We start from the raw sequence: 23,209 nt of genomic DNA, 5'->3' as shown, positions 1-23,209 counted from the left end.
ATATACTGACCACATATACAAGACGGGGCGCACAAGGCACGAGGCACGACGCACAAGGCAAGACGCACGACGCACGAGGCCACTTCAAGGCAGCGAAAACCCAAAAAAGGAAAAAAAACCCAAAAAAAACCAATGTGGGTTTACTCATGGGCGATGACGGCCACAGCAGACTGTATTCCGCTAGTAACCGTCCGTACTTTACCTGTACTCGCCGTTTTCGTCCCTTCCTCTCGCACGGCATGCGTAGTGGGCTTCACGGTCCATAATGGCTCGCATCGGCAAAGAAACTATTGTGAGACTTGGCTGTCTTCACCAGCGACGCCTTCTTTGGTTGTCAACAACGCCTCCCTTAGAACCGTTCATTCTGCAATGCGGTATCAGACCGCTGTTCCTTAATCGATATCTACCTGCGAAATGTTCAACAGAGCGGACCGTCACGGTAAACGTCCGTGGCCTGAGGAGGGCTGTTTGGTGGCGGTTGGAGGTTTAAAGAAGACCCGCTTTTGTTGTTCAAGGGCCGTTTTAATCTGATTTAATTTGCTATTTGTTTTTAATCACTCGCCTTTGTTGGACGGCAGCGTCCGGACGGGGCGATCGCCCACAAGCTCCACCCCTGACGAGAGCTTCGACAGGTTTCGCCAGGTTGGACAAGGAAAGTGCGTTCCACCCCCATCCTGCAGCCTCTTGCCCTCACGTCGAATGCCGGCAAGAGTCGCTCTTTCTATTTCTTTTGCGAGTCCCCAACGATACTAGTTCTTTTCGCCAAATGAGAGGCAACACCGGCCCAAGTCACATGTTCAATCACACGACGATCTGATTCGACCACGCGCTTTCTGCAATTCCCTCGCTGCTCAGACTAAAATACATCACATTTCATGCTTGTCCTCGCAACTCGTTTTGACTCGTCTAGTCACGACACTCGTTTGACGGACGCGCTCCCCACACGGCAGAGACAGGTCCCCGCCACTCAACGACCCTGGCCGTCTTCAAGGTGGCCCCCCCCCCCCCCCCCCCTTGTTGGATGATGGCGGCTAGAGGCGCCATGTGATTCGCTCGTGGCCGGCGCCGATGCCCTGACACCCTTGCTGGCGGCAGCCAATCTCTAGCTCCAGAGACCCTGTCGCGCCAGCACAACGCAGATCCAGTCGGCGCTAACACTCGTCGAGACTGTTTGGGTTCTGCTTGCATGAAAAGAGATGATGGAGTACGAAATACTCACAAGCAACAACGTGCTCTTTAAGAGCCTAATCGAATAGCAAAACGGAACACCATTTCTACGCTCTGAGACTTCCCACGACCATCGTCGTCACCACAACACCTTGGAACCGAAAGAAAGAAATACCCCCATTATAATGTTAATTTAAGGTAATATTGTTGCATACGGTGGGAGGAAGAGAGGCACAAATGGAGCGATGGGGTGCAAATAATGCAGCGGATGGGGGGCCGTGCATGCAGCACTCACACTCTTGTTCGAACGCGACATCCGAGACTGTATTGCAGAGCTCGGAGTACTACAGAATACGCTGTACTTGCAGCCCATCAGCGCACATTTCTTCCGACGCGTACTTGCAGTTTCGAACAGTATCGAAGAACGAGCAGCAGTTGTTTGCTCCCTTCCCTGTCCCTTTCTGCATCCACAACCACAACGCCTCTCCTCTGTTCCTCTCAGCAATTCCAATCACCGCAGACAAGGGTATCAAGCCAGGGCCAGAGCCAATGAAGCCGGTATCATGTGCCTCCCCCAACTTCCTTGGCCCAATAGGACGAAACCGAAATGAGAGAGCGAAACGAGATCCGAGAATTCCACCATATCTGCTTTCAATACTTTGCCATCTTTGGACGACAGCCACCTCTTCTCTTTGTTGATTATTTTTGAATAATATTATTTTTCCCTCATTCGCCCTAAAGGCTCCCCCCCTGCACCTTCTCTCTGTTCGTCACCCGCCAGTCACGTCTCCGCTTTTTGGTGTCTTTCAGTTTATGCCCTGTAAGATACATCGCTGCTCTCCTCTGCCCTTTTCGCCCTTGCTTCCCTGTCTATCACTCACCATGCGCTGTATTTCACATCATGCACTCGGTCTGTAGCGGGTGTTGCATGAAGAAGAAACCACGAACAAAAATAGTAAAGAAAAGAAACGCAGGCTCGCAGAGTTGCAGACTTGCTGCTGTGCGCCTTCCTTACTTATTTTGTCATTCTGCCGCCGGTTGTCCCTTCCCCTATTTACAATATTGTCTTTGCCAAATCGTCCATGGTACCTTCGGGACATGGCAATTACACAGCACTCTATCAGCCTTTTTGGCACTTATTCTTCCCTATTTTTGTGGCTTTTAGCACGTCCTCCCCCGGGCCGTGTCGTCAATGCTTGGTGATCCTCGCCCAGGAATTACAGGGTCTGGAACTGCTTCTTTGCACGGTTTGCTTTCTTTTTTGACCGTTCACCATTGTCTCCAATGCCCTCTCCAATAAGAAGGCATCTTTCTCGTTGTCTTCAGCAAGGTGTCATCGACCCTGGCTTGCTGTTCGATCCCCGCCGCCGCACCGTTGCCTGCAGGCGGTTGTTTTTGGCTCTTGCATTTCTTCTTAGCCGCTCTTTCTAAATTTGACTCGCTCTGGCCCCGATATGCAAACAAACGCACATGCACTCACACGCCTTACTCCCGCCTCGAGAAAAGAGGAAAGCACGACTTTACGTGCCTTCCTCACCTTGCCCTCGCAACTCTTTCGTTCTTTCCTTCTCGACCTATCTCCCAAGTTCTCCCCTGATCTCCTCCCCTCTCTCCATTCTGTCTTCTCCCCGTCTTCTCTCCTCTCTTTTCCGGCTCCTCATCACCTCCTCTCACGTTTGCATTGCCCTCCTCTACCGGCACTGCATATTCGATCCGGCTGCAGACAAGCGCCGAGCACACCCACTTGGCCGCCGTTCGCATCAAGAGCGGCCATCCAGATTCGCAGTACACAGCCTTCCGTTGCCGCTTTGTATCTTGAGGCGGGTAGTTTGCTTTTGGCCTTGTATCTATTCCTGTCACTGAGGAACTGGATCGCCCGTTTGCCGCTGTCGCCCTCCCTCGTCTATCCTCGTCACCCCCGTCCGCTCGTTGTTCGCTCACACAACGTCATATTAGACGAGTCCTGCAAATATACCCACACGCACAACACACCACGCCCGCGTCTGAACCTGCATCCTTGTACCGTTTTGCTTTGTCCATGCCCAACGGACGTTGCTGCTCTTCTGTTGCACCTTTACCTGTGGCCATCTTTTGCCCTCCCGTCTATGCACACACTCTCTCCTCTCTCTCCCTCCGTGTTCGCACACATCTCCTCTGCTTTCCTCCTCTCTATTCTTCGTCTCCTCACGCGTGTTCTCCCGACTTCCACCCCGTTTGTCCTTATTTCCTCCTTTCTTCTATTTCGAGACCCCTTTTCTTTTCGTCTAAACTTCCTCATCTCTGGCGTTGCGCGCGCCAATTCGAGTTCGGCGCATCTTCTCTCCTTGCCTCCTAAACAAAACACATTGTTTGTCGCTTCCCTTAACGCAACACGTCCTCGCCTCACCTCATTGTCAACCTCGTGTCTTTGATTTTGGTGATTTTTGTTCTCTTTCATACTTTTTTCTTGGTCGAAATCTCTCCTTTTGATACCAGATCAACACTTCTCAGAACCTCGACGACAATCAGACAATAAGACTTTACAAACCGCTTGAAACAATCGGCCACGAACACTGCCTTGTTTTAAACCTCGGCCTATTGTCCATCGCATACGACGACCTGGCCGCAGAAAAGGCTTTCCTCGAGAGACCGGGTAGACCGGGCCTCGAAACAAAGGTGCACGAATAAGGAAACACAGGAAACGTTTTGCTACGCGGACGACGCAGTTGTGTATACGGCCCCCCGACCGAGACACCGTCTTCCACTCTGGTGGCTGCGAGCGCCACCTAAAGAAAGCCAGCTTTTTGAATACCCGCAAGGAAAACGACGAAAGACATCGCAACACTCGTACTGCAGCGAGTCTAAATCCATACCGGGTTCGTTCTTTTGTTTCCGTCCTGGCATCCCATCTGTGCCGCGCGTACAGGCGTCTTTTCCTCCTTGTAACGGGACCGCGTCCACCACCAGCCAACCCGTTCCATGTGACGACCGGGGCAACCGGGCCCGACATCGTGTAGCCTCGCCGCTCGTCCTCTTCTGGACTGTTGCGTGTGGATTCCTTGCCATTTTCCTTTCAGTCGTGTATTCTTTCCTCCTCTTCCCGCGTGCCTACACCTACGCACAAGCGCTAGATTCTCCGCTTAGGTACGTTCATATTGCACGTTTTTGCTTTTGCGTCGCAAGTTTTATTTCCGGCGTTTTTTCTTGAAATCATTCCTCGATGTTGTGTGCACTGTGCGACCTTGCCGTCCCTTGTTGTTTTTTATCTCTCACGCTTCCACCTCCGCTTCCACTTTCGCTGCACGTACAACCCGGGCTCGTCGCACATTGTACCCCTTCCGATTGCGCTTCTTGTGCTCCGGTAGAGTTTCGGGTCAACCACGCAAACCCTGCCCGCCTGTTTTATTGTGTCCCCGTCGCCCTTCTCCGGTCGACCTCTCTTTACCGTTTCGACCTCCTCGTCTCCGCCACTCGGCGTATTTGTGCTGAGATTCTTTTTCGCCCTTGCATTTCCTTTTGCTTCGCTCTCTACTCCTTGACGTCTTGCCACCAGTACTCGAGACACGGCTAACCATGATGTGCAGCAGCGGACTTTTGGTTCCCTTCCACATATAACGGCTCATACTTGTTCCATTTGCCATGTCGATGCCGTCACAAAAGCCGAGGCAGCGGTCTGTCACCGAGACCTCCTTAACGTCTCGGGAGCGAATTACCGCGGCCCAAGACTACACCATGCCTCCCACAACCATCAGCGCAATGATGCGACACTTTGACCCGTGCGTCGCCACGGCCGATATGTTCCTTTATGCCCAGGGCAACTCTATTGTTTGCTGCCACCACGATACCCTCACAATCGAGCGCCGGTTTTCGCGGCACCCCGACGAGGTTCTGTTATTGGCGGTCGACAACCAGAGCGAGCGGGGCGCCGGCCGGCTTGTGGTCAGCTACGATGCCAGCCAGAATGCCATTGTTTGGGATATTATGTCTGGCAACGAGGTTGCTCGGTTTGCGTCGTTTAGCAACCTGACAGCCGTGGCATGGATGCGGAACGGCGCTGTTGCCTTTGGTAAGACGTTGGCGCCATTGTTTACTTGAAAAAAGGAGCGGCGCTATGCTAACACTTTACAACTACAGGAAACGACTCGGGCACCATCATTCTCTTCGAGCCCGAGACCTCTGAGCACGTATCCTTCCGCACAATAGACCAAATTGCCGTTACGGCACTGGCGCCGGCCACTGATTGCCGTACATTCGCCATTGGCTACCAGAACGGCTCCATTTTGATTTGCAACCTCCAGCCAAGGTTCACCATCCTCCACAACCTGAACACGTCGCGAGGTCCGTCGCCAATTGTTGGCCTGTCCTGGCATGCATCTTCAACAAGACAGCGGTCGGACATGCTGGCTGTGCAGACCTACGATGGCGACTTACGAGTGTGGAGTGTCTCCAAGTCACACAACGGTGTTGAGCCCGCTAAAGTGGTACGCATCCTGAAGCGAACCGACAACTACTTGCCAGGACCGAACTGGATGAACTGGTCTAAGAACGGTCGCATCATCCAGTTCTCCGAGGGGTCCGTATACATATCCTCCGATATCTGTTAAGCGTAATTGAACAAGTTATTTACTAACCTATTCAGCGAGACACTCTCTTGGGACGTGCGCACAAAGCATGTCACATACGACAGCATCCCGACGTTGGAGAATGTCCGTGGCCTTGCCGTTTACGGACCAGGTGCAAGTCTCTTTACACTGGGTGCCAATAACACTGTACAGCAGTTCGACTTGAATGCGCCGTCTGTGCTGGTGGCCGACGTTCAGCACCCAGCCAACTTGCTTCCGCCCTCTCCGCCAGTATCTGTGGAGGAGCAGGAGAAGGAGGCTGCCGCTGCGGCAGCAGCTGCCGCCGCCGCCGCGTCAAGTGCGATCGAGACGGATAGCTCTGCGGCTGCGACATCTGAATCGGAAATTTCCATCCACTTGGACGGTGGCGTGTCCGAGAGTGACGATGATTACCAGTCACCGCTTGCACGCTTGGTTAACGCAGGACATATCGTTGACGACACGGAGTCGGACATCGCTCGCACTGCTAGCGCCAGCTCGGCTGCCAGCCACATCTCGGAAGATAAGTCGGAAACGAGTAGTAAAACGCCTGGCCGCTATGCAGGCTCGATTCGGTCCAAAGGCATGACGGAGTACACATACATGTCCATTGGCTCGTCTCTCAAGTCATCAATTCATCCCAACAACATGTACCAGCAGCCACACCAGCAGCAGCCACAGCAAAAATCCCACCACAGAGTGCACAATCCCCATCGTCAGTCCGTATCAACGTACAGTACCGCCACAAGCACCACCTTCTCAACGACCAGCAGCCGCACGGGAATGTCGCGCCCATCCCGGCTGCGAAATGAGGTGCCGCAGAGCCCAGACGGCGCCAAGGTGATAGACCTGTTCAAGTTCACCCGCAGTCGCCTGAGTGACGTGCCGTACCGGATGCCACCTGCACTGGCCAGCGGCGTACGCCTGACCAATGACGACCTGCGCCGCCAAATGCTCTACACCATCTTTGGCTGGACAGAGGACATTGGCGATCTCGTGCGCGACGAGATGGATCGTTATCCCACTGGTTCAGCCAACCGCATCCTGCTTGCCAAGTGGCTCGGCGACATTGACCCGGACATCATGAAAACCAGCTCAGAGACAATGACCTCGTCGGACTGGATGCTGCTCGCTCTGAGCGGTATCGGCAGCCAGGCAAGCCAACACAAGCTGGGCCGTGCCTACACGCAACGGTTGCTAGAGAGCGGCGATGTGCATGCGGCTGCCACCATCATGATTGGTATGGGCGACTGCAACGACGCCATCGAGATTTATGCCTCGCACCACAAGTACATGGAGGCGCTGATCGTGGCTGCCCTTTTCTTCCCATCCGTGTGGGAGAGACAGTCGCATCTGATCAAGAAATGGGGCGAGTGGGCCATTAAGAATGGCCGCCGTGAGCTTGCCATTCGATGGTATGTACTATGATCGATCCCCTCCTCCCAGCGTGATTTTCGATTTCATACTTACTAAATGTTTAGCGCCGCTTGTACTGGAAAGGAGTCGTCGGAACCGTGGACGTCGCCATCTGCAGCACAGATCAACTTCCCGTCCATCAACGCGGCGTTGCCGGAGCTGAATAGCCCACCACTATCACCACCGAGCCTAATGCAGCGCGGTCCTCAGCGCAGCATTGCCAAGTCATCTGCGTTGCGGCTAATCACCAACTTTGGCGATGCCAGCAACCAGACGCGGGCACAGATCTTTTCCAACGATGGTGACGGTGCTACCCCGATTGCTGCGGGCGTGACACCCATTGCTGTCTCGGCCATCTCGCCTGGTCTGAACGATACCACAACCGCCTTCCTGCGACCCTCACAGCGTAGTGTCTTCAACACACCCAGTTCGGCCCGGCCTACTGTGGGTGGATTCGGCCGGCAGCGACTGCCGTCCATCGGTGAAGGTCCTCAGGGAGCTCAAGATGCCAACCACCCTCGCAATGTCCTTAAGGGTGTCTCAGACGCTCTGGGTCTGGCAGCACAGCCTACAGAGATCATGGACGCTGCGGCGCACCCGGCTGTCCCTCAAATGATGCAGGTTGACAATGGCAACAACCTGGCAATCGGCATGGCTCTTCCGAGAGCGTCAACATCCAGTCCTCTATACCGCCGCAAGGAACAGCCCCCTCCGTCGCCGTCGCCCGCATCGCTAGCTGCGCTGATGGACGGCCGTCACAGCCGCAACGGACCGCGCGACCGCATCCCTGCCGGAATTGATCTGCAGCTGGCACCGGTGGCGCCAGAGGTCATTATGGACATGACATCACCCGAGCAGACGGGTGCCTCATCCAACCGGTACCGTTGGCCCTCTCGTCGCCGCGGTCCGGCGTCGGTGAGCAGCTCAGTCACGTCCAACTCGAGCATTGCCCACGGTGCGCGCAGTCATCGTTACCGTACAGGTGATGTGCCCAACACGAGCAAGACACTAGATGAGTACATTAACAGTCTCGAGGTGATCAATGCTAAGGCGGCGCGCTCGAGCAGCAAGGACCGTCATCACAGATCACGCGACGTTGGCCGCCAGCGCCTCCCATCTGTTGCCACGCCCTCTGCTTCGTCCGTCTCCACCGTGACGAGCCATTCGCGCGAGCCGTCTACAAATACAGATGTGCGCGAGTGGGTTCAGACGCGCAGCCGTGCCGGTTCCAAGACCGGCGGCAACCGCTCCCCGCGTTCTCCTGTGCCCATGTCGCCTGAAGATCTCATCAGCCTTTCTAGCACACCACGGATGTTTGCCCGCGACGATCCTGCTCTCGATAAAGACATGGGCTCGTTGGCGGCGCAGAAGACGGGTTCGAAGTCGTCGGCTGTGCCACCACCGGTGTCCACGCAGCTTTCTTTGCGCCCATCCTCTAAGTCGCGCCCGTCTAGCCGTGCATCCAGCCGTGGCCGTTCCACGCGCAACCGCAGCCCCGACCGGCAGCCACTGACGCTAGACATTCCTCGTGGTCGGAACTCGAGCCGCACGGCATCTGCTATCCGCTCCCCGTCGTCTCCACTTCCGTTCTCGAACAACGCGGCCCAGTACCAGGATGAAGAGGACGAAGAAGACTACCGAAGAGCCGTCGATGAGCAAGAAAAGTTCCGTAACCGTGACCGCACGTCTCACCGCGGCCGCAGCTCCAGCCAAGGCCGCCGCGATGCCTCGCCTAACTCGGTTCGCGCCCGTGAGCGGTCCCGTAGCCGGCGGCGCCCGACACCCGATGTGGCCACAGCCGCTGCACCGTCCGCCTCGTCACGCAAGGACCGTACCCTCACAGGTCCGCCTCCGGCAAAGTCAGCCATGGCTGTGGCTGCTGGCGGCTTTGACCGCTACCCGGCCTCGCAGCAGTCTCTGGGCGAGGAGCTTGGCAGACGTCGTACGCAGTCGGCCACGGCGAACCGTGGTGATCTACGCCAGCTGAGCAAGGATGAGCGTGCGCAACGCAAGGCTGCCGCCGCACGCGAATTGGAAGAACGTCGCAAGTCGCTTGTCCGGCATCCGAACGCTCCCTCGATCTTGCACCCAAACTACCTGTCTCCGGGCCTGAATCAGAACTTTGGGCAGATCTCGGAGGTGCCGGAGCTGGACTCAGATGTTTACTCGCGCCCCAAAGACCTCCCTATGCGCAGCCAGTCCACCGAGCCCAACGCTAAGCACTCTTCCTCGTCCACTCGGGTCCGCAGCATGTTTGCGCCCCGTGGTCACCAGTCCATTGGCCTGCCCGCGACGCCCAAAGCCATGCGCCTGGTCCTCGAGCCGGGTGCTGGCGCTGGATCGTCCACGCCGCCGAGCGTGCCACCCATCCCGGCAGTCTACGGCCACCAACGCTCGTCAGGTTCGGTTGGCCACTCATCTCCAGAGACCAAGTCGTCGACTAAGAAGCAGGCTGAGGCTACGCCTGCACCGCTCACACTCAGCGCAACCACCTACAACCTCCGATCGGAAGTTCCACTTGCCCCCAAAACGTCAGTTCCGACCAAATCCTCCGAGGACACGCTTACCCTCTTGCCGTCGACTGTGTACCAGCCGCCGTCGCTCAGCCGCGCAGCCATTCCTCGCTCCATGTCTGCACCACCTCAGGAACTGGTCTTCCAAAAGGGGTCTGCGTCGCAGGATTTTGCCGCCTCGCGCAAGGCCAGCCGCGAGAAGAATCCTACGATTCCCGAGTCGAGCAACGACGACGCTGATTTAGCTGGCACCCTGTCACCCAGCGTCTATCGTCGCCCGTCTCTGGACAACTTGCTTCCTCCACCTCCCCCACCCCTACCAGCGCCGCCCATGCTGAAAGAGCTTGCCCATCTGGCCGTCCCGCCGCCACCTCCTCCTGCGCCTCTCCCTTTTGGCTCGAGCCTGAACCAAGCTCCCGTTGTATACGGAGGCCACACCACGGGCACCATTGAAGTGGTGACGGATGACGGCGATATGCAGCCGGTTGTCACGGTCTCGCCGCAAATTGGTGGCAGCGCCCCGTCGCATACCAACCACCCGTCGTTGCCGCCTCCGCCGCCTATGCCGCCCGCACCCCCAGCTGCTCCGGAAACCCTGTCGCCTTCACGCAACGGACACCAGCGCGGCCGCAGCAGCACCGACAACAGCATTGCGGGTCGGATCTCGCGTGCCACCGAACGTATACGGTCTGCAAGCCGTGGAACCAACAATGCGGCCTCTCGTACAAAGTCGCCCGAGATTACCATGGTGCCGTACGAGAGCATTCATATCCCACAGTCGCAGAATACGGGCTATTCGCCGTACGAGAGCGTGCCGCTGCCGAGCAGCTTTGCCGTACGCAATAGCCCACCGCAACAGTACCCGCATGAGATGCAGCAGCTGACGCAGCAACAGCTTGCCCAGCAACAGCTACAGCTGCAGCAGATTGAGGCCCAAAACCAGATGCGTACAGGTCTCCACCAGAGCGAGATGATTTAGGTGCCATTATATCTATCTTTGTCTATCGCTCTCGTTATTCACAACTATTTAACTTTCAATTCTCTCGTGCATGGCTATATGGCGTTTTTGTTCTTTTTCTCCTCTCTTCCTTCACTTCTTCTATGGCAAGCAAATACAACAGTGGTCAGCGATGATCACTGGCGGAGCGTCCCTTTTATTCACAGTTTTATTTATTTTCTTATGAAGTCCCCCTTTTTTATCTATCAGTGCCATTTGCGGTTCCAGCATATCGTTTATATAAATTGTCTTTTTCATTTGATTTGACTTTCCGTCTGCTTTTCTGCGCGCTGTGATGCGTCTGCGGTTTTTGTAATCGCTGGATGCTATGGGAAGAAAAGGATGCAATCAAAGAGAGCCTGTAGGATGAACACGACTAGGCAAGAGGAAGAAAAAAAAGAATGGATCCAATCTTTTGGTGGTGATATTTTACTTTTGTTTTGATCTCTCTTGCTTCTCTTTTACATGGGGCTGCCTCGCGGCACTTTCAAGTTTTCTTCTCTCTGAATCACTCGGGGTTTATTAAGTCAGTTGTTGTTTTGACATTTTAATGAAATTAATGTTTTTGGATTTACAAACGATGGTGAAAGAAAGTGAATAAGTATGAAAAAAAAAAAATCAATTAAAATACGAGCTCGACTCGAATCATCGACGTTACGTTTTTGGTAACGCAACGCACAGTGTTAACACAGTGCAGCCTAGAGACAAAATGCAAAAATAGAAGTTGGCTTCTTCATCTCAAATGCTGCCCCAACCCAATACGATCGTAATCCAGTCCGCCACGCGACGGTGAAGATGCCTCTGCAGAGTGAGTCCTCCCTGAAGTATCATCTCCAATTGCTTAGGGCCACAAGGGGGTTCCAGCATCGTAGGTTTCCCATACGAGTGGGTGGCCACCGCGACGTTCGCACTGGGCGACGCACTGGGTCGAGGCGGATAAAATCCACCTCGGACATGGAACAGCAGGAAATAAGAATAGCAAGGGCCGCCTTCCACTTCGACCATAACAGCCTGTTAAAGTGTGAGTCCGTACAGCAGCTTATATAGCCTACAGCATGCGCCCATCCCCTCCTTTCTACAAAGCGGTCAGGATCGGCAGAATTCGAAATACACCGCAATTGAGCAGCAGCAAGTTTTTTGGTTGGTCGCACCAGTCGACAGCTTGACAGCGTGACAACCGTGGCGAGCCTCTTGAATCATTGCAAGCACAGATCGTCTTGCAATCGACTCCCGGCCGAGGGACACGAGATCCCATATTTCTAGCCGATCCTTTCGAGGAGAAAATGACGAGGTGACACGGGACGGCATTTCCTTTCTTTTGCGTCTTTTGTGTTCCGCCTCGTGTTTCTCAAGTCTCTCCTAGTTGTTTTTCCTTTGCGGCCACACCATCACGACTCCAACTTCGGTCACAGTCACGATCACGAGCCCCCTACGACACATCCCTTCCTTTTCCTTGTCCACTCTTTCGTATCCTTCATACGCGCCATCTTCTCACGGGAATGTTTGGCCCACCACACCTCGAGGTCCGCCGACCATCACCGACCACAGTCGAGTTCGTTGTCACCACACAGCCACGCCGCACAGGATGGACAGGCTGGGCGCTGGCCGCCGCCGTGGTCGGCGTGCGCGTGCTGCTGGCGGCGTCAGCGGGCGTTGCGGTGTGGGCATGGACAAACCAGGACGTGGTGGCCAGCTTGCGGCGCGGCCGCGTTGGCTTGGGGTTGGGCGCAGACATGACCTGGCAAAACCTCGTGTGGCACCTCTTCGTGTCGGCCCACGGCCTCGACGCGCTGCGGGCCATCGCCGCCGCGCCGCCTTGGATGGTGCTGCCGCTGTGTGTGGCCGCGCTCTGGGCCAGCATCGCGCGCGTGCACACGTCTGAATCGCTGCTGGTGCTGCGCGGGCTCGGCATCCAGACGCGGTCCACGGGCGCGACGTACCTGGGCGAGCTTGCGTCGGGGCTTTCGGTGGTGTGGTGGACGCTGACGACACCGTGGACGCTCGTGGCACGCTTCTTCAGCATCTCGACCAACGACCGGGGCGGCGGGGGGGCCACGGTCGCCGACGGCTACTACGGCGAGCCCACGCCGGCAGCAACGCGGTTTATCCCGACTGAAAAGCTGCAGGATCTGCTAGTCAACGAGGCGTTCCGCGGGTTTGAGGTGCGATACTATCTTGTGGCAGTGGTGGCGGGACGGGGCGCAGGCCCGATTGGCGGTGAGCGGCTAGGCGTGCGTGTCAAGAATGTGCGACTGCTAGAAGAGAGCGAGGAGGAGGAGGAGGACAACAACTACGACGAAAAAAAGGATAATCTGAGGGATGGTAACGGCCATGGAAACAGCCGGTACCATAGCAGACAGACCCGCGATGACGGGGACTACGACTCGGACGATTCGGACAACGACAGTGACGGCCCCGGCGGCGGAAGCAGCAGCGAGGAGGACGAGGATCACATTGTCGTAGTGTTCCCGCGACTGCTACCGGGCCTGGACATTGTTCGGACGGTCTGGCGCGAGGCCCGGGCGTGCCTGTACGAGCCTGACGCGAGGGGGTGACGGTGGTTTTGGAGAGCGATTAGACAGGCAGAGCTTGTTATTTCATATTCAATGATACCACTTTGGATTTTCTGTTGTTGTTTTTTTTTCCTTTCCTTTTTTCTTCTTCTTTTTTTGCAAAAGTTTTCATTTTCGCTGTATCACATAAACTATCATGATTGCTCGCTCTGGGCAGACACACGCTTCTCTGCTTCGGCTGCCAATGCCGGGGATGTCCGGCTTGTTGCCTCGGCCTCCTTCATCTCCCGGATGGCTGTCCGCCAGTTGCCCACTTCGCGCATGGCCGCCGAGCTAGCAAAGCCCTTTGTTCGTGCAAACTTGTCGTTTTGCTCCTCGGGCGAGGCGAGGCGTGACCGCTTCATGAGAGGAACGTACACACCGCCCAGCCGCGGGCCACTGCCACCCTCATAGACGTGGCTTTTTTTGGCCGGCGGCGTGGGCAGCTGCGCCTGGCCGGGCACCGGGGTCTTTGTCACCTGATTCAGCAGCTGGTTCGCCAGGATCTCGTCCATCTTGGCATCGTGCCAGCCGCGCCACAGCCCGTCCAGCATCATGCGGCTGTCAGGCGCCTCCTCGGCCACCGTGAACCAGTCCAGGCTGTCGGACCAGTTGCCGGCGTCTGGGTGGTCGATGGCGGCCTCGGGAGCGTCCGCAGGGACAGCCGGCGGGAAGATGCAGTCCCACAGCACCAAGGGACCTTCTTCGGCCATGGCATAGGCTGGGCGACCGGGGTTGGCGGACGCATCGAGGAGTTGCGGGATGACATCGGCAGACTCGCGGCCCTGGCCGACCAAGAACAGGATGGCGACCATGTGGCGGATCTGGTGCCACAAAAAGGCTGAGCCGCGGACGTCAAAGGAGTACACCTTGATGCTGGATGACCCTCCGTAGTAGTCGAGCGATGCGTGCAGGCCGGGCACTTCGACGATGTCGGCGTCAAAAATGCGGCGTGCAAAGTTGGTGATCTGCTTGTTGGGATCGATCTTGCAGAAGTTGCGGAAGTCGTGCAGGCCGACAAAATGCTGGGCGGCCGTGCGCATGGCGTCGATATCTAGCCAGCCATCAGAGGGGCCGCCCTCGGCGGACGACAAGGGCTGCGAGGAGCCAAAGTAGGCTGGCTGTGTGAAGAAGTAGCGGTACCGCCGCTCACGGCACGAGAAGCGCGCCGAAAAGCCGGGCGGCGGGTTCGGGCACCAGGCCAGCACGCGGATGTCGGGCGGCAATAGCCGGTTGAGCACCTTGCCATACTGAATCTCTTCATGCGGGAGTGGCAGGCTGCTCTCCTCGCCGGCGACGGCCCCGGCCTCCGGCCCCGTTGACGTCGCCGCATCCCCTGGTCCTCCTGGTCCTCGTCCTCGTCCTCCTCCCTCGCCGTCCGCCTCTGCCCCATCTTCCTCGCCCCTCTCCACCACCTTGGCCGTCCGCTTCCGGTTGCTGCGAACGCGCAGGGCCACGACCTGACCGAACGCGCTGACGCCCCGGTCTGTGCGGCCGCATTTGCTGTACTCGCAAATGTTAAAGTCCACCTCATGCGCCGCCGCGCCGGGCTCGGGGAAGATCAGGCACGCCTTGACCAGCGCCTTCCACAGCTCCTCCTCAACACTCGGCAGTGCGCCTGACGGCTGGTACTCGAAGCCGCCATACCGTTTACCCAGGTAGGCGATTCGCAGCGCAATATACCGCGTGCCATACCGGCTGGGGTCGATGGTCTTTTTTGGTTTTGGGGTGGTCGAGGGTGCCAGCTGTGATATTGTTGGGCCTCCAGACAGTCCATTCTGCTCGGTCAGCACCGCCTGCTCTTCGAGCTCCTGGATCCGCTGGACCAACGCCTCTTTGGTCCACCGCGTATAGTCGGTCATCCCTTGTGCCTGTTTTCTCTGCTTCCTGAGGAGGGCTTTGCTGGCAAAGGGCCTGGCCCAAGGTTGGCCACGAGCCGCGGTCGGCTGTGAGAGAAGGGGGCTTCCCACGCCTACACCGATCGGCGCCGTTGCCAGATACAGGGAGAGGCGACGTGAACACAGTCCCTGGTTAGGCTGCCGTGCTGTTGCGGCGAGAATAGAGTTGGTGATACCAAAACGAGGTACACCAGATGTCTTCATGCGATGGAGTAGTCCGCCAGGAGGGGAAAAAACAGGCGACGGGTATGCGGTTCCGATTCGACAGTTCTGTACACATGAAGAGACTAGAGGCTTGAGTAGCGTTTGCGGTGCTTCAAGTTCTGCGGACGTTCTGATCGTAAGTCAATATCATCGAGAAAAGTCGTCCCAAGTGAAAATTTAATAGTAGCTTCTGGCAGTTGTACGGTTTCGGCGCTACATCCCGCGCCGCTTCAGCAAAACATACGCTAGCGCCTTATCACCTCGCCTCGAACGCGCGCAACCCCCACTAAATCACCCGAGCAGTAATTAATTAATACATATGCGTTAGTGGCCGGGTGCTGTGCTACAAAAACTAAACTACGCCCATTTCTTGCCCACATGTTCCAACTTCACCTGTATCGGCATGTTGCGTCAATGATAGCCGTTACATAATGGCATTTACACACCACGTCTTCAAATGAAATCGCACAAATAACACAAAATCGAGGACATGGTTTCACAATCAGACACGACCCGTTCTCGCAAAACATACTTTCATTGCGCTGACCGTCATGGATGACCTTCAGCCGGTCTCGATTTTGTTGCTCGGCGACGACAACGTCGGCAAGTCGACCTTTTTATCGTGAGTGTCTAGCCAGCCGGGGGTACGGGTGTGTTGCTGTGCTGCGCTAACAGTGCCAACAGGCGTCTCGCGTTGCTTCGGAACAAAGCTGGCCTGGCTACGTCCGCACAGACAGCAGCACCGCCGCTCCTGCGCGATTCCGACCAGCCGTTTGTCCTCGAGCTCCGCTCGCGCACCGCCGCCTTCCGCCTCGAATTCTCCGACACCGAAAGCCCCGAGAACTGGCGCTGTCTGCAGCCCGACCTCGTCGTCCTCTGCTTCGACATCAGCCACCGGCCCAGCCTGACCAGCCTGCAGACGCACTGGATCGGCGAGGTCCGGACCGTCTTCCCCCACCGCGACCGTCTGCCCATCCTCGTGCTCGGCCTCAAGCGCGATCTGCGCCGCGAGGACGACCCCAGCGGTACCCTGTACCCGCACGAGGCGTACAATCTGAGCCAGCAGCTGCGCGCCGACATGTATCTCGAGTGTTCGGCCGTTTCGGGCGAGCTGATGCCGCAGGTCGTCGACGACATTTGCCGACGGGCTGTCAAGACGGCGTCGCCAGAAGGAGGTCAAAGCGAGGGCGCGTGCGCGGTTATGTAGGCAAGGAGTATGTGGCCTTCCTCTTCCGTCGCCCCCCACCGTTTCACTGAGCATCCTCCATCTCTTCGTCCGGCTCGCCCTCGGCCACCGGGAACTGCCCCAGCACCTGAGCCACGATGTCGAGAATCTCCGACTGCTGCTCTTCCGTCAACCGGCCCTCGACCTCCTCGATGCACGCATGAAGCTGTGCCGGCGTCTGCGGCCGCATGTTGAGGACCATCAACAGCTCGCCCTTGGCCAGGTCGTAGCTGTGCAGTCGCTCCACGACCTTCGTCACGGCCTCGGGGCTGTACGTCACTGGCTGCTGGCTCAGCGGACCCGGCGGCGATCGGAAGTACTGCAGCAGCTTGTATGTATTAGCAGGGAATGCGCGTAGGGACAGAGCAGAGGCATGCACCCACCTCATGAATCAATGTCTCGAGATTGCCGGGCCCGCGGCGCCGGTTCTGCTTCTGCTTGCCCAGACGCTCTTGGCGCTCGGCGAGGAACTGGTATACCTCGTAGTTGCTGAGGAGGGCGTTTTGTGCTTCGAGGATCTTCATCGTGCTCGTGAGCTTTCGAGGTCGTCCGGGTTGGAGGGCTGAGTATGTTCTTGTCCGTTCTCTGTCGTTTCTCTGTCGGGTTTCTGTCGTGTCTCTGTTTTCCTCTTTCGCCGCCTGTAACTTGGGTGGGCGCCGAGCCAGCACGAGCAAAGCTTTTTTAGTAGCGTTTCGAAAGGCACCATTATTCCCACAGGCGCCTTCCGACCCCATCGAAAATTTCACATGGCAAGAGCCCGTAGTCAAAAAACATAGCAGCGGCAGCCACTCCTGACCAATCACCGTCAGATAAAGGCCCCGCATTGCCCCGCAGTCTTTTTTTTTTTTTTTTTTCTGTTATGGCGGAAGGCAGGTACAAAACGCGGCTCTCACAGAGTGGCTCATGGGGAAGGGACGACAAAGGTATGGCCGTTTGCGTCTATATACTCATTCGCAAGAAACAGTTGTCTGCCGCGTGTCAGAGCGCTTTAGGTTTCCATTTATTGGAGTAACTTCAAGGCATAACGAAAGACTTCCAACGGTAGAAAGAAAGAGCGATGGTACAGATGCTGGCATTCCGTATCGCGGCATGTTTTGTCACCGACTTTGCTCCTACCTATTTTGGGATGTAGCTCTCCTGCAGGAAGGTGGTTGCCTCTTTTGCGTTGCGTTGCATCGCAGCACATACCTTCTTGGTTTGACTACTCGCTCCGTTCTCTTGGACTCCGCTCACCTCGTTCCCATTGCTCTTTCCCTCAACAATTTCGGCACCCATTCTGCGTCGGTTATATTTTCTCTTCTCCCTAGGGATTCTCGAAACTCTCTCCTCCTTTTCTTTTCTTACTTGCCATTCCCCAGCTACCTCCTCACCGCTAAGCTTTATCTCAACCCACTGACCACCACCGTGCTGCTATTCCGTCTTTTCTTTGCACGCGGTAGTCACTAGTACGACATCCGCTTGCCTTAACACCAAGCCCTTGGCCCAGAACCTCCCAGTTCTCAGCTGCTGCCAACGAGCAATTTGTACATCCAAATGACCTGCTTTCGAACCATCGCGTCGTCCACCATGTCTCGTCTCTAACACGGCCTAGATCCTCTTGTACGGTAAGTGGCTAGTCCCGTGGGGCTTCTGCATTTCTTTGGTATTTATGGGCCGCATTTTCACCCTCTCGGCTTGTGACGATCTCCAGTTTTGCTGGTGAACTTTTCCTGCAATATGCCAGTCGGACATCTTCCAAGTTAGCACTGCCAAGGGAAGAACTCGTCAATGATATGCCTTTCCTTATCGTCCTGTTCTTCGATCAAACACCCCAACTTGTCTTCCAGCATTTCCGTGGTCCGACATCCTCGCTAACAAACGCTGTATTTTAGCCTCTTTTCGGTACTGGGCCTTACACACTGCTTGCCAGAGTGGGGCTTCCTTACCGTTTTTTATCATTTTTTTCTGGTCCGCTTCTCGTCGCCTCCCACCAGCGCGTCCGCTGAACGAACTGATTTCTTCCACTCCTCATTCGTCATCCGGCTTCTTCCTTAGTCCTCTTTCACGGGTACCCTCGACCACAGTCACCCATCTCTTCTGTCCCGTGTTCCTCTCTCTTCTTCCTTCTCCCTACCGTATTTGCTCTTCGACTTTATCTCTGCGACACATTGGAGAAACGACAACTTCTCTTTTCACCTCCAGCAGGTATCGCCTTTGTTTTTCAGTGCTCCGCTTCACCCAGAGCAAAGTTCGCATATTCTCGGCTTTGACCGCCTTCTTTACCGGCTACGATTTTTTTTTCTGCCCTGTTTGACGATATCGGAGGGTCCCAACTGTCTACGGAGTACAGCCAACCACAGTATCTGCCTTCCGAATTGATTTTCCAACAGTGCGTTTCTTGTATTAAGCTTCGTACACATCTTGCGCGTACGCTCTCTCCCCCTCGCGGCGACTTTGATCGTGCGCAGCGCCCGAAGCCGATCCCTTTTCGATTTCCTGCTCTTTTGCTCCGTCGTAGCCCACCCAGGGCCTGTGCACATCACTTTCGTCACTGTCTTTCGACATCCATTCATCAGACGGTTGATTCGCCCATTCTGCGACCCTTCTAATCGGTAGACTTGCAGTCTCGATCCCTCGTCCCGGCTTCATACTCGAAAATCTCCTCTCTAAGCCTCCTATTTTTCGCAAAATGGTCAAGAACATCGTCATTCTCGGTGGCAACTCCCACCCCCAGCTGGTTGATAATGTGTGCAACATTCTGGGTATCCCAGCCTGCAACCGCATCCTCTCCAAGTTCGAGGTCGGCGAGAGCCGCTGTGAGATCAAGGACTCCGTTCGCGGCAAGGATGTGTACATCATCCAGACCGGCAGCGGCTCGGTCAACGACAACTTTGTCGACCTGTGCATCATGATCTCGGCCTGCAAGACGGGGTCTGCCAGACGGGTCACGGCCGTCATGCCACTCTTCCCCTACTCGCGCCAACCTGACCTTCCATACAACAAGAACGGCGCCCCACTCTCCAAGGCCCCGACCTCAATATCGGGCACGCCGAGCAAAAAGGACGAATATACTTTTGAGAGCGTGCCTGCCACTCCAGCCCTGGACCGCCCTAGGTCGGCCGCTTTCACAACCTCGGCTGATCTGTCCAAGGCCCTCAGCAAAACTGCCATTTCCAATGGATCGGCCGCGCGGGCTAACGGATCCGCGAACGGCAACTCGGATTACTTCCGGCCGGGCACCTCTCACGGCGCAGCCGCCGCCGCCGGTCCCACATCAGCTGGCGGGCGCTCCACACCCACCCACGGCAAGCACGAGTCTGTCTCGTCACAAGCACCACCTTTTACGACACACGACTATGCCAACCACAACCTCATCAACAGCTTCCAGGCCAAGCCAGGATACAAGCAGTGGGTGGCACAGGCTGGCATTCTCATTGCCGATCTACTTACGTGTGCTGGCGCCGACCATGTCATCACCATGGATCTCCACGACCCGCAGTACCAGGGCTTCTTCGACGTTCCTGTCGACAACCTGTACGGCAAGCCGTTGCTGCAGCGGTATATACAGCAGGGCATACCGGACTACAAGGATGCTGTCATTGTCAGTCCCGATGCGGGTGGCGCGAAGCGCGCGACGGCCATTGCAGACAGCCTTGGCATGGACTTTGCTCTTATTCACAAGGTATGCGAAAGCGACAGAGGAAGCAATCAGGGTGTAGGACACGACACGTCTACTCGAAGTAGAAACTAATAATTTCCCAGGAACGTCGGCCTACGAAGATTACCGATCGCCAGAATGCCACAATGATGCTAGTAGGCAACGTCACAGGCCGTGTGTGCATCCTCGTTGACGATCTTGCAGACACGGCAAACACGATCACGCGTGCTGCAAAGCTACTCAAGAAGGAAGGCGCGACGTTCTGTTACGCGCTTCTGACGCACGGCGTCCTCAGTGGCGACGCGATTCCGCGCATCAATGCGTCCGCCCTCGACAAGATCATTGTTACCAACTCGGTGCCCCAGGACGAACACCGGGCCCTATGCAACAAACTCGAAGTGCTCGACATCTCGCCAGTGTTTGCGGAAGCCATCCGCCGCGTTCACCACGGTGAATCCATCTCCGTCCTCTTCCAGTACGACTGAAGCGGGAGGGTGTGAGTTGTGAATGGGTATAGTCAGTGCAGACGTCGAGAGTGTTGTTTTTTCTTGTACTTTGACAATGTCTGTTGCATCACACATACTTTATGTCTTTGTTTTTCAGTGGTTGGACTGCAATTTGCATCTACTTTTGTCCCTTTGCGCTGTTTAAGCTTTTCTTTTTTTTTAAAGAAACATTGGGCCAAAAAACCATGTCGTCTATTGCGCTCCGCAATAAGATCGAGTATATCAAGGGTGGCTTTTTATGTGATTTTGGCTGTTTATTGTTGCTTTCTTTATCGTTTGATCTACCTCTCATTTTTGTCTTTTCGCGATACTTATTATTCTCAGAAACCCAAACCTGTGGGTGAATTGGCTCTACAGACATGACGACTGGCGTTTAAATTATTGTTTTTTAAACACGAGGGCCGCCGAGCAGATGTGACCCGCCAGACGAGAAATGCCAAAACATGACAGTAGTGGCAAGGCAACATGCTATTACCGGCCGCAGGCAGCAGGCTGCTGGCGACGTGATGATGATAGTAAAACAAGGGGGAAATGGAAGACGGAAAACGGAAGACAGGCGGTATCTGACAAAGGTATGGCTTATGGCTTTTCGTCGGTCCATGCGGGACGATACAAATTGTCATGTTATACGCATATAGTAGAAGAATGCACACGTTGTGTGCAGCTCCTTCGTGGTTGAATAGCGGTGGGCAATCCTTGGAGCTGTGATACAAGTAGTTGTTGGTCATAGAATACATTCATGCGATCCTCACAGATCGTGGAGCTCTCAGATATATGACGGACGGGCGAAGGACCATACATGCCAGTGTCACATGCCAAAAAAAGTTTCGTCAACGGTGGTACATTTAGCTCAGCCCTACAGCCGCCTCCAACTGACTTCGGTGAGGCAAACGGTCGTAGTCTGTAATTACGTCTTTTGACAGGCTATGCGGGGCGGGGCTTGCAGGTGTGCTGCAGGTACAACAAGCGCTGCTTGCATTTGTACGTAATATGTGGGACATCCCGCGCGTTTTGAAAATACATGAAACATCACAAGCACGATCCGATCTGGCGATCTGAGACAATCACACCTCCTGCCCACCTGTCGTCTCTTGCACACGACATGGTAGGCTTGCACGCTCACCTACCACTGATTGCAGCGCCGACAACATCGTATAGCCTGCTCGTCGATGTCCACCACATTCCGGCTGCGAAGCTGTTACAGCCGTCGGTATAGATTGACGCAAGATACCCGCTACACGGCATCAATACAACGGGGACGCAGATACACGGGTCCAGCGATAAGGACGTGGACCTGGCATACCACATCCCATACACGATGGAGAGCTGCACGTACATTGCTATGGAGACAGTGGTGATCTCGACCTGTGGAAGGGCGTAGCAATAACATGGAAGAAGAGAAGATACCAAAACGTGATCTTTGTCATTTCACCAAAGTATATGACACTTTGTTATGAAGGCACGGGCGGCTAGGAGTATGTGCGTGACTTATCATACCAAGAACTCGGCAACCTATGGAACAGCCGAGTTGTACTCGTGCCGACAAAGGGCTACATATACGGCACACCAACCTCTTTCACGACTTGGAGAAAGAGACGCTGACGTCGCGGTACCATATCGAGGTTAAGGATAGCGACGTTAGTACTGTGCCGGTGCACAACATGACCAGCGCGGGACAACCCGCTCCACATCTGGTTTCGCGAGATGCTGTCGCTCCATCATGCGGCGCTCGAAGCCCAAATTTGACGCCGAGAGACCGACTATCCTATCCAGAATTACCCCCGGCCAGACCTACCGTACCAATGGCAATGAAACCCCAGCTGCCCATCAAATCCGATACTAAGCGGGACATGTTCGACCATATACGACCGCTATATATAACGGATATGGATGGGAAACTCGGTTGCGGGATGACGGCGTGTTTTTATAAGACGACGGGTTTATTTAAGGCGAGGAATTTTAAGAGTAACTGGAACGGACATCGTAATAGTGAGGTAGGATGTAGTGGTCGTGCCTTTAAACTGGTGTACTCTCCCCGTTTATTATTCTTTTCTTTATATTTTCTTTTTAAACTTTTAATAAAAAGGAAGAGAAAAGGATAAAGAGAAATGTCACGGATAATAAAAACGAGAAACGAAAAAAAGGAAAGTATAATAAAACGATAAGTAATATAACGATATAACGAAAAGAACCCGAAAACAGCGAAAATCTTACAATAAACTTTAAAACGAGACGTAAACGACACCCTGCGGAGCGGCGTACCCTCGACCCCGCCGCCTTGCCCGCCCTCCCCGCCGCCCTGCCCGCCGCCTGCGGCCCCCCGCCGGGGCCCCGGGCAAACCGGGCCCGGGGAGCACGCTGGGCCACCCAGATGGCCGAAACGGCCAGTCCCCGGGGCGCGAGGAATAAAACACGAAGAATCCCGACAACCAAAAATAGCCCAAGTCTAGAAAAATGGGGGTAGGGCGGTTACGTTTTCCACCCACCTTGGCCGTCTCCGCGGATTTCGGCCCA

The 23,209-nt window shown here is 55.5% G+C and overlaps 6 protein-coding genes across 6 annotated transcripts; 4 read left to right on the top strand and 2 right to left on the bottom strand.

Moving 5' to 3' along the window:
• Positions 1-4,878: 4,878 nt before the first annotated feature.
• SPBR_03627 (uncharacterized protein) lies at positions 4,879-7,175 on the top strand (the record flags this gene model as incomplete). Its single annotated transcript, XM_040761917.1, has 3 exons — positions 4,879-5,212; positions 5,281-5,719; positions 5,786-7,175. 3 exons carry the CDS (start codon positions 4,879-4,881, stop codon positions 7,173-7,175), a joined length of 2,163 nt encoding a protein of 720 aa, XP_040622697.1.
• Positions 7,176-7,220: 45 nt separating this feature from the next.
• SPBR_03575 (WD g-beta repeat protein) lies at positions 7,221-10,655 on the top strand (the record flags this gene model as incomplete). Its single annotated transcript, XM_040761866.1, has 1 exon — positions 7,221-10,655. The coding sequence occupies one exon, from the start codon at positions 7,221-7,223 to the stop codon at positions 10,653-10,655; it is 3,435 nt and encodes a 1,144-aa protein (XP_040622696.1).
• A 1,517-nt stretch (positions 10,656-12,172) lies between these two features.
• Positions 12,173-13,228, top strand: SPBR_03797 (uncharacterized protein; the record flags this gene model as incomplete). Its single annotated transcript, XM_040762087.1, has 1 exon — positions 12,173-13,228. The coding sequence occupies one exon, from the start codon at positions 12,173-12,175 to the stop codon at positions 13,226-13,228; it is 1,056 nt and encodes a 351-aa protein (XP_040622695.1).
• A 152-nt stretch (positions 13,229-13,380) lies between these two features.
• SPBR_03686 (tRNA pseudouridine synthase 3) lies at positions 13,381-15,087 on the bottom strand (the record flags this gene model as incomplete). The annotated part of the gene is made up of 1 exon (XM_040761976.1): positions 13,381-15,087. One exon carries the CDS (start codon positions 15,085-15,087, stop codon positions 13,381-13,383), a length of 1,707 nt encoding a protein of 568 aa, XP_040622694.1.
• Positions 15,088-15,889: 802 nt separating this feature from the next.
• On the bottom strand, positions 15,890-17,076 carry SPBR_03776 (uncharacterized protein; the record flags this gene model as incomplete). The annotated part of the gene is made up of 3 exons (XM_040762066.1): positions 15,890-16,475; positions 16,582-16,871; positions 16,936-17,076. 3 exons carry the CDS (start codon positions 17,074-17,076, stop codon positions 15,890-15,892), a joined length of 1,017 nt encoding a protein of 338 aa, XP_040622693.1.
• A 2,144-nt stretch (positions 17,077-19,220) lies between these two features.
• Positions 19,221-20,674, top strand: SPBR_03729 (ribose-phosphate pyrophosphokinase; the record flags this gene model as incomplete). Its single annotated transcript, XM_040762019.1, has 2 exons — positions 19,221-20,213; positions 20,294-20,674. The coding sequence occupies 2 exons, from the start codon at positions 19,221-19,223 to the stop codon at positions 20,672-20,674; spliced, it is 1,374 nt and encodes a 457-aa protein (XP_040622692.1).
• Between the last annotated feature and the right edge of the window lie 2,535 nt (positions 20,675-23,209).

The sequence above is a fragment of the Sporothrix brasiliensis genome (assembly GCF_000820605.1).
Source record: "Sporothrix brasiliensis 5110 chromosome Unknown Cont14, whole genome shotgun sequence".
NCBI classification, from domain to species: domain Eukaryota; kingdom Fungi; phylum Ascomycota; class Sordariomycetes; order Ophiostomatales; family Ophiostomataceae; genus Sporothrix; species Sporothrix brasiliensis.
Note: the sequence above shows the minus strand (reverse complement) of the source record. Positions and strands in the feature narration are given on the sequence as shown.